This window comes from Alligator sinensis, unplaced genomic scaffold (assembly GCF_000455745.1).
Source record: "Alligator sinensis unplaced genomic scaffold, ASM45574v1 scaffold74_2, whole genome shotgun sequence".
Taxonomy (NCBI): domain Eukaryota; kingdom Metazoa; phylum Chordata; order Crocodylia; family Alligatoridae; genus Alligator; species Alligator sinensis.
The window spans coordinates 2,602,443-2,613,224 of NW_005841931.1; the positions used below are offsets into that span (position 1 = coordinate 2,602,443).

A 10,782-nucleotide genomic window follows, 5' to 3' on the forward strand; every position below is an offset into this window, starting at 1 on the left:
GCTAACAGAACACGCATTGACTCTTGGGGGGGGGGAGGGGGGCAGCAAATGTTGGACCGGGTTCTGCCATTTTTAAACCAGTCTGTGTGCACTGAACTTCTGTTCTGTTATGGGTATAAACTGGTTTCTGATCACTTATACTAGTAAAAGTGTAATGTCTCTACCTGGCCTTAGTGTGGAACATCATCAGAATATAGGTGTTTTTCTTTTTACTGGCTCAAGTAACTTTGGACCAAGTTCATACCTGATGTTTAATGGCTGGTGAGGGTCGGATGAGGGAATGGCAGGCTTCTTTAACTTATATACTTAAGCACATATCCAATTAGGGAAGCATGTGGGGTTGAATGAAATTAACCAAGACAGATTTGCACCCAAAGCAAGTAAAATTTATTACCTGGAGATACTTCCTCTTTCTGTCTGACTGTGTGATCCTTTGTGAATTTAACTCTTTGATGAGCTCTGATACAGGTCTTACACAACCATTCTACACATTCCACACAAAAACCATTTGCTTCTGCATTGTCTTCACAGCTTGTGCAGACCTAATAAGAAAAATACAAAAGTCACTAGGAAAAATAAAACGTACAGACTAATGTGTCATCATTTAAATTCTAGATAACAATGAATCAAAAAGAAAAGAACTGCTCCTCCCCACCACAAAACACTCTGCCTAACTGTATCCAAATAACCCTTTTACTAGTTAAAAGTTCAAAATTACTTTTAAGAAAACAGCCATATACCGTAGTTAATTTTTTTAATAATATTTTCTTGGCCAATTATAAAAAACAAGATATTCCATTCTACTGGACATCATATATATATTTAACAACCTATTCTTGTTAAATATTTAGGTATAGAAAGACTAGGTTCACTCTTCATACTTTAGGAACCTCTTTCAATGCATTTTCCAGCGTGGTTATGCTTCTAGGGAAACACATCTCAGTTGTAAGCACCATGCATCTCTTCATGACTCTCTATGATAATACTCCATTTAGAACATTAAGTTAGAATATAGACACAGCTTCAAATGTTTTTTCTACATACCTCAAGGTACCAGGCAACTTATGAATGCTGAGATGCTAGGGAGGATGGAGCGTTCCACAGGACCACAGGGGGGTCCCCAGCGTGCTCAGCAGCAGACCTGGAAGTGGACCAGAAGCACTTCCAATCCACTTCTGGGTCTGCAGGGGAGTGCAATGGGGGCCTCCCCTGCACCCTCCCCGGGTGTGCCCGCCGCGGTGGGCGGTGAGGCGGGGGGGGGGGGGGGGGGGGGCCTGCGCACTCCCCAGCAGACCTGGAAGTACTTCTGGACCGTTTCTGGGTTTGCCGCCGGGCACACAGCCCCACCCTGCCCCGCACCTGTGAGAAGCTCCATCTGCCCTGACCATCACAGCATTCACAAGCCACACCTGGTACCTTGAGGTATGTAGAAAAAACATTTAAAGCTGGGTCTATGACCGAATTGCTGATTCCCCAAATCAGCATCAAATCTTCAGATTCAGCCAAATGGAATCGGGACAGTGATCTGAATCAACAAATCGAATCACTGTCCCCAATTTGAGCTGAATCTGAAACGAATACAGCCCACTCCGCACACCCCTAGCAGCCACCATCAGTTCAGCCACTACATTAACTCTGCTCCAAGCAGCAGCATCAAGCTGCCTAGAACTCCCACTGATGGAATTATACTGGTAGGAACAACCATATGTTTCTAATTTAGGAAGACGTCCCAAAAAGAAAACACTAGAACAGAGGTTCTCTAACTGTAATCTGCGGATCACCACTAGTCCACGAGCTCCATTCAGGTGGTCTGCACAAAGGTGACCTAAGGCTAAAGCTGATGAAGATTATACCCAACTTCCCAGAACTTTGCTCAAGAAAACAGGCACATCCATTGCATTAGAAAAGTAAGACTACTGATATTGAAATATGAGTTGTGTGCTTTGATTTGTGGGGGAAAAAAAATGTTTAAGTCGTCCACTGAGACCCTCAGCAATTTTCAAGTGGTCCACAAAAAAAAAAAAAGTTTGAGAACCACTGCTCTAGAGGACTATTCAATGCCCCAATATTCCAAAATTACTGGCCATGCCGGAAAATGTGGAGGAAGTTATTAAATTTCTGAGCATTAGAAACATTATTCATAATTTGGTTTTGATGCAACTTTTCAATAAGTTGCAAAAAATAAAGGATCTATACCTTTACAGTAGTTGGTGACTGCCTATAACTAAGGACCTACCAAACTCGGAACTGTGTGATTTTTGTGGAAACCATTATTTTAGGTGGGCTCCATGCTTTTGGCAGGTTCAATGCCGCCCCCAACACTTACCAATAAGGAAAAAAGCACATGGGAAGCCCTGCATTCTTGGAGCATGGGGTGGGAAGGCAGGGCTGTCTCTGCGGGGATGGGATTATACAAATAATGGAATGAGGAGTGAGGAGTGATTCCCAAAAAGGGTCGGGGGGAGGGGGATGGAACAGGGCAGGGTTATGAAAGGAAGGAATGAGGGGCAAGGAAAGGGGTGGGAGGGTGGGATTGGAGGCAGGGTTATGCAAATGAAGGATTAGGGCTATGGAAGGGAGGTGGGGTTATGCAAAATGACAGGAAATGGAGACAGAGCTGCTTCCCCCCCTCCCCTCCCTACCAAATGCTCCAAGATCACAGAGCTTTCTGCATGCTTTTCTCCTTGTTGGTAAGTTTATTCCTCGCGCCCCCCCACAAGACTGCCAAAAGTGTGGAGCTTGCCACTTGGGGACAGCCTGAAACCGCAGCTTAATTACCCTGGAAGCCAATTAATCTGCGCTTAATAAGATATGAATTAATGCATTCCTTGGGCTTAATCAGGGTAATTAAGATGCAGTTTCGGGCCATATGGCAATCTGTGGGGAAGGGCAGGACTGCTGGGGCTCCTCAGCCAGAAGCGTGGGGGGCCCTACCGCTCTCAGCCCATGATTATGATGGCCGGCTGTATGATCTGCCCATGAAATTGGCTAGCTGCCTCCTCAAGTTTGGTAGCCCCCTACTTATAACCTGAAAGGGTCCCAGGCATACAAAATCATCCATAGCATATTGCATTCTAGGTACAACCTCTTCCCCTGAAGCACAGGTTGCTACATTTGTACTGATACAGAACCACATAGATGTAACAGTTGCATAACACTTGTATTAGCATCATTTGATCACGGCCCTCTATGTTAAGGGTCGCCATACAGCTCTTAACCCAGCTCTACTCCAATCGGAACCAGTACAACAGGTACTCTCCAAGAACTTTTCATTAATGTTAGTTATGTCTATGTCTTCTGATGCAGAAGCTTGAATATTACTAGCTTAAGGCATGGTTATGGACACAATAACAGATGATCCAGGCCATCACCACAAAGCATAAGGGGAATTTGGGGTAATATTCAGCGAGGGGAGACTGTCACACAATATATTTATTGTTTAGAAGACTACAAAAAGATGCATCATCTTTGAGTTTTAAACAATGTTTCCAGAAGATTAGATTCTTTACACAGTAAATGTTATAACAATCTTTTTGTCACTGGACTATTTTAGGTTTATACCCATACATGGTACAACCATGGTAACTCTCTGAACTAAGATGTTACGGAGCCTGTCATAACACAGAGCGAGAGAGCTGGACATGGCATGTTATGAAGTAAAAAGAGATTGCTTCTGTATTACAGAAAACTTCAGAGTTTTATGAAGAACTTATCTCCCTTCCCAATCAAATTCAATGATTAAACATTCACAGGGTCACCTTTCAAGTACAGCTGTGACCTCATTAAGTGTGAAAGATTATTTGGGTATTAGCATACAACCAAATATTTTTTGTCAAAGAAAGATTTTATTCCTACACAAAGGAAATGCATTCTCCATGGTCATTGAGCTCTCCCCCAAATCACTTGGACTAGAGGCAGAAATTACACAAACTAGTATAAGTGATAGGAAACCAGTTCAAATCTGTAACACAACAGAAGTTCAATGCACACAAACCGTTTTCAAAATGTCCCAAACTGGTTTAAGATGAACCTGGATGGATGTAGTACCAGACTTAACTGATTTAAGTTAAATCGGTTTACTGAACTTCTGTCCAGATCCCCTCCAGATTCAATTTAATTAACAGTCCCCTCCAGCATCCCAGGATGCTTTGCACCTCCCCTGCAAACCCCCTTCCCCCCCACAGGGCAGGAAGGCTAGCTTTGGCCCAAGCTGTCTGCTACAGCCCAGCAGGGAGGCATGCTCTAGTGCCCCCTTCCTCTCCCCCCACAGGTTCTGGCCTAGGCCACTGCAAATATGTGGCTGCATTTCCAGAATCAAAAGCGAATGTCTGTTCACTTGCTTATTGGTTCAATCTATGCAGTTTAGGCTAACCTGGGAAGATTGCATTGATTCAGCCTCTGGCTTTTTGACCATCTGGTACTTAGCTTTGCAGTCTGAGATCAACAGGTGTTATATCAGCCTCCTCTCAGATCTGCAGTTTTAACTGTCCTGAGAAACTGAAGCCAGTTAATGAAAGCTTTTGGTTGCTTTAAACCCAAGTCTTCCCACTCTTAGAAGCCAAAAAAATTATGGGCATGAAAGATAAATGAGGGTAGATACTTATAGCACAAATTACTGTCTGGTAAATGCCTCTGTATAAACTCTTACCCTGCTGTAAATATATGGTAAATAAATCAAGGCATATAATATTCTGCTTATGAGAGGAAAGTAAAAAGGGATGCTTTCAAGTAAAACATTGGTAAAGAATATTGTTCAAATGTCCTTGCAGTTAGGATCTCACTTTAAAATTTCTTGTAGCATTTCTTGTAGCATTGTTTTTTTTTAAGCCATTATGAAGAAAGCACCTATGTTTAAAGGGCTTAAATGAATTAAAAAGTTATTTCCTAGAAACCAGCAAACTAATTTACAAAACATACGTACTTTATCTTCCTATTAACTCACAGTGAAGGACAGAAATATTTTGACTACAGATGTTCATAAGTTTTGGTCTTGTACAGACCTAACTATTCAATTGTTGTTGCCTTTTTTGTATCCAGCTGCTAAAATGTGCTTAAAGAAACTACAAACACAGTAGATTTTTTCCATGTTTGCAATATCTGTTGTTGCCACAGCAATGTTATGTGATTAGGGTTAGCAAGCTGGTCAACCAACTGCACATTTTTTTGACTGGTCAAAGATTATAGCGATTTTACAAAAAAACCCTACATTTTTTTTTGACAGAAATATGATTTCTTGACAGAAATATGATTTTTATTGCTTTTTTACACCTTTCCTAATGGAAAGTTTGTGCTTTTTCTATGTATTATTTGGACCTACTGGCTTTTTTTCCCCCTCCAATTTTTTACCAATATTTGACCAAACTTTATTTGACTAGTCAAATACCCAACTGTATATATGATTATCAAAGGAAAGGGAAGTACTTTCCACTATGAAATTTGAGAACCTCTTGTTTAATGATAGAATATCCAGCTATTTAGTATCATGTGTCACCAATGTTTATAAGGTTTTATTTTCCCCTTCCTGACCAAAGAAACTGAGTTTTACATTAAGGTTAATTACACTGGGGTCATTTTGGTTTCCTGTGGTAAGAATTCCATAGTTCAGGGGCTTCCACTGAAAATGTTTCGTCTTGGGCTAAGGAAATTTCACTCAAATGCATATATTTTATTTCTTTTATTTATGTCACCATATGGTCAATTCATCTCAGCAATTTAAGAACAGTTTTAAATAAATCACTCCTGGTACACTTTAACTGATTTCCTATGGCAGTCATAAAATATGGTGCATATCTGTTTTAATGCTTTTCCTACCCCAAAAGAAAATAAAACAAAAAGTCCATGCAGCTAGAAGTTGAGGAGCATATAAAGGCATCCAAAGGGTTCTGAAGTCATTTTCATGCACTCACCTGATTTGACTTTTCCACTGTGCTACTGGGAACCTCTGTTGTATCCTTTACAAAAAAATTATCTATGATGTGTCTCTCTGCACATTCCTGACCACAAATTGGACAGCGGATAACACCAACTGGAGAAAAAAAAGTAAAGCAATACATACGTTAGAACTATAAGTTCTCTCATCTTAAAGATTTATCAAACAATTTCAGAAATAGCTTTTGCAAATATGTACTTTAAAATTTTGCAGTTGGTACTTCTAAGGTACTGAAGTCCAAGCAACAAGAAGCCAATACTCCCCTACCCATTGCCAACCCACACACTCAGGTCTGAGCCTGAAATTCTTTGAGCAATGCCCAGTTCTAGAGGAACTTCATCACCTAACGGGATTAGACATTTTATTGTTTAAGAGTCCATTCTGTTGTAACCTCACAGATTCCATTTTCTAATAAAAAGAGCGCACGTCTTTACATCAGCAGTTTGGTGAAAAGTAACTGAAAGAATCATAGAAAAGCAGGGCTTGAAGGGACCTCAAGATGCCTTCTAGTTCAAGGCAGAATCATGCACTGTGCACTTAAAAGCTAACTGAACATCTCTCCCAACTATACAGTCGGTCCAATAAAAGATAATCACACCAAGAAGTCAACAAAACACACCCCTTATACATTTCATGGACTATCACCATTACAATACTCCAACTCTACTATAATACATCCCAGACAGAAGTTTATTAAACCAAAATTTAAAAATTTCCAGTGATGAACATTCCACAATCTTTCTAGGTAATTTTCCTGCCTAACCTCATCATTAGGAAATTCTTCCTAATCTTTAACCTACTAGTACAATTTAAATGATTGCAATTCAAGTATTACTTGTTCAGTTGCCTCTCCTGCACCCCCACCCCCAACATAGGCACAGAGAATACTTGGTCAATAACTCTTCACAACAAGCTTTCCTGTACATGAAGATCATCAAATCCCCTTTACCCATCTTCTCCAAACTAAATAATAAATTATTCTACTCTAAACTTATTTGTCATATTTTCTAGCCCTCTGATTATTTTTGTTTCTTTCCTCTGCACTTTTCAATTTGTTCACATCTTCTTGGAATTAGACACTCAAAATTGGATACAGTGCTCTAAGTAAGGCCTCAGTGTTGAACTGTTTCCTGCAATTTGCATCTCTCACCCCTGTTAACACATCCCATTATGTTATTAGCTTTTCTGGCAACAATTTAACAGGCAGTCCTCAACTTAAGACATTTCGAATTGCAACAAACAGGACTTACAACATTTATAAATTGACACCCTGTTCCAACTTTCTGAGGTCAGTTTCAACTTTACGACGCTAGATCCAATGCCATGCCACACCAGCGAACAAGTTCATTGCATCACCCATCTCCCTGGAGACCATCTGTCCAAACTTCTGTGGACACTTTAAGAAAGCAGACAACACCCCAGAAAAACCTGCAGCCAAGACCCCTGAGAAAACTCCAGTCAAGAACACTTCAAGAAGTCCAACCAAGAGCCCTTCAAAAGGTCCAGCAAAGTCACCTCAAAGTCGTCCTTCCAAATTAATATCATTGCTATTTACAATATAAATACATTAATATAGCTATATTACTCATCTATAATTGACTGAATACAAAATTCTGGGTTATTTTTGGTGAAAATAGGGTATTGGGCCTTGGTTTAGGAACCAATCCTCCATTTTTAACATTGTTCCTATGGGAAAATTGGTTCTGAGTTACAATGTTTCAACTTAAGATGCGGTTCTCAGGAACCAATTGTATCCCAAGTCTGAGGACTGTCTGTACTTGGTTGACTTACATTCAGCTTCTGAGTCATTATAACCATTAGGTCTTTCTCTTTAGTATTGCAGTCTAGCTAGTCTTTCCACATATGGGCTTAGGCATTGGGTTGTTCCTTTCTGTAGTACTTTGAATTAATCCTTTCTGAATTTCAGACAATTTTCAATTTATCAAGGTCATTTTGAATCCTCCCATCTTCTAAAGTATCTACTACATCTTCCAACCTAGTGTCATCTAAACATTTTCTAGAGAAAGTACGCTCAATTCTATTCTCCAAGTAATTAATAAATATAATGAACAGGGATCTGGGTTTTCCATTTCCCACGGAAAAATGGAGTAAACCGTGGATTTTACCTTTTACCAGAGTGAAATGCAGATTTCTCATTTTACCAGAGAAACCCACGAATTTTGCAGTTTTGCAATGAGCTCCCTGCAGGCTGGCAGTTTCAGCCTGCAAGGGATTGGGAGGGAGTGGGAAGAGGACGGTCAGGCAGGGGGTGCCATGTGCATGCCCCAGGCAGCCTGGAGAGCAACTCCCACAGGTAAGTGGGAGGAAAAGAGATTGAGGCCCCATAGGGAGGGAGTTGGGCAGAGCTGGGGCTAGGGCTGCTGCCCAGCCAGGCAATGCCTGAGGCTTGGGGCCACAATACATGGCTGCAGGGCCCAGCGGGGAGCAGGACAGGGCTCAGGGTTGCTCATCCAGAGGGCAGGGTGGTTGGGGCTGGCTCCCCACTTTTGTGCACTCCCAGGGGGCAGAAGGGACCTGCACCCCCCCAGATCCATGTGCGGCATGGAGCAGGGTCCGGCATTGCAGGACAGAGCATGGCCGCGCAGGAAAGCTGCTCACTGCTGAGAGCTCTGCGCTGCCCTGGTGACATGCCCCCTGCATGCATGGCAACTTTAAGGAGCACAACCTTGCACCACTGCCATCACTGCAGCCATGCACACAGGGGGTGTGTCACCAGGGCATCATGGGGCTCGCAGCAGTGAGCAGCTTCTCCACACGGCTCCATTGTTCCCTGCCGCACCAGGTTGCACTCACCGGGATGCAAAGGCCCCATGGGGGGGAAAGCAGGGCAGGAGCCCGCAGCACACAGCCTGTGCCTGCCCCATGCACAGATCTGGGGGGCATGGGTCCCCCCTGGTCCCCAGGGAGTGAACGCTATGGTGGGGTGCTTCCCCCTCCCGCCTGATTCCACAGCAGGCAGAACCTTGGCTTCACTCCACTGAAACAGCCTTCGCCTCCTGCCCGGGTGGCGGGGGAGGGCTTCAGACCCAGGTCCATGGTTCCATTGCCCAGGCAGCTACAGGCCCCCTCCAGCAGGGCTGGGGGAGCAGGGGCTGTGGATAGGGAATGAGGTGCACCAGCAGGACTGGGGAGGCTGTGGGGGCCTTTAAATATTTAATCACAGGTTTTGGTGTTTTATCAGAGAATTTGCAAGTTTTTTTTTTAAATCAAGGAAAACCAAGATCCCTGATAATGAATAATATTAGACTTTGGACAATCTTCTGGGAAATCCCACTTGATCCTTTCTTCCAGGCTGACATTGATCCATTAATAACTGTTTTGAGAAGGATTATTTAATTTTGTACCCACTTCATAGTATTTTATGTAGACTGTATTTCCTTAGCTTCTTATCAGCATATTGCAAGAGATAGTGCTGAAAGCCCCCTCCTTCAACCCCTTTTCCTTATTGCATTTTTCCCTTCCCTACATGGCTATGAGCTTGCTGGTGTCTTTCTCCTTGTGGTGTTTTCCTCCTCATTTGTCCCCCTCAACTTCTTCCACTTCACCGTGACCCCTCCACCTCATTCCGTCTCTGCCTGTGCCCCAGTGATAAGCACAGGATTCAACCCACTGGCAGGGGAACCTGCAACAGGAAGGCCACCAGGTCCAGGCAGAGCTGAATGAACCAGCACCAAGACTGCTGCAAAGTCCAGGTGTTGGCAGAGCATGATGATACAGAAAAGGGAAGTATAGGAGTCATGTGATCCAGAGAGCCCTGTGTAAGTTCATGCCTTGGGGCCAGAAGGGCAGTCAGGCTGTGGAAGCTATTGGGGACGGACCACTTGGCAAAAGTGTTAAAGCCCAGACTGTGGAGAGGACTCCAGAGGCAGCCCCAAGGGAAGGGAAACTGGGAGCTTGCATAAGGGGCAAGCTAAGTACCCTGGGCACCATCCATTTGGCTTTTCTTTTGATATGAAACCCACCACTGAGGGCTGTGGTGAACCCTGAGCGAGACAGTCTTTTGAGCTGGGACTAGTGCTTGCAATTTGAGGGTTTCATTCCCCGCTTCTATTTCCCCCCGGCCAAAGAGGTTGTGGCTACAGGGACAGAGGAGGCCACAGAAAGGGAGTAACTGAAGGGCACCCAAAACTTGAGACCGCACGTGGAACTTGAAGCCATGGAATGCGCCTACGGACGTTTGGTGACCACAGAAGGCAGACTGAGGATAAGTGGGCCCACAGCTCAAAAAGGGCTGGACTTGTCTTTTGGGGGCAAAAAGACACTGTTTCTGGACCAGACCAAGAATAGGGTCCAGGGAGGATCAGCAAGATGAGGGGAAATAGAGGTACGCCTTTAAGGGCCAGACCAGAAACTGGGAACCCTAGAGCTCAGTTTGTTCAGTGGACTAGAGCTAGAAGGTCCAGCAGGGGGAAAAGGGCAGAGGCTAATACGGCCAAAACCTGATACTGGCACAATGGCACACTTGTGCTAGGTCCCTCAGGCAGTCTCCCTCCTTTCCCAGATAACACCAAAAGGTGTGGTGGGCAAGTAAAGGATGTGAGGGTACCTGGAGCTGGAGATGAGGCAAAAACTTTACAGGTATCAAAGGCAAACTGACTGATTCAATTTCCTTGGGCCCTCTTTATTCCCCCACTCCCCCTTCTTAAAAAACGTGGGAACTGTACCTGTCCTTTCCCAGTCTTCTGGGATCTCCTCTAGAATCCATCGGTGCTACATTCATTTCTGCCAGTTCACCTACTTTCTAGAATCAACTTCACCAGGCCCTCCTGATCTGAAAATATCCAGCTTGTTAGAAGTAATCTATAAAACTTACTTTTGTCTAAAGTAGGGAA

At 43.5% G+C, this 10,782-nt stretch overlaps 1 protein-coding gene across 2 annotated transcripts in view; it reads right to left on the reverse strand.

Moving 5' to 3' along the window:
* TRIM24 (tripartite motif containing 24) overlaps nucleotides 1-10,782 on the reverse strand; it is a 115,320-nt gene that overhangs the window by 55,712 nt on the left and 48,826 nt on the right. For both annotated transcript variants that reach the window (XM_025198927.1, XM_025198928.1), the window contains exons 2-3: nucleotides 5,907-6,025; nucleotides 395-542 (exon numbers count right to left, since the gene is read on the reverse strand). In XM_025198927.1, the coding sequence (XP_025054712.1) occupies nucleotides 395-542; nucleotides 5,907-6,025 (267 nt within the window). The remainder of the gene's footprint in view (nucleotides 1-394; nucleotides 543-5,906; nucleotides 6,026-10,782) is intronic.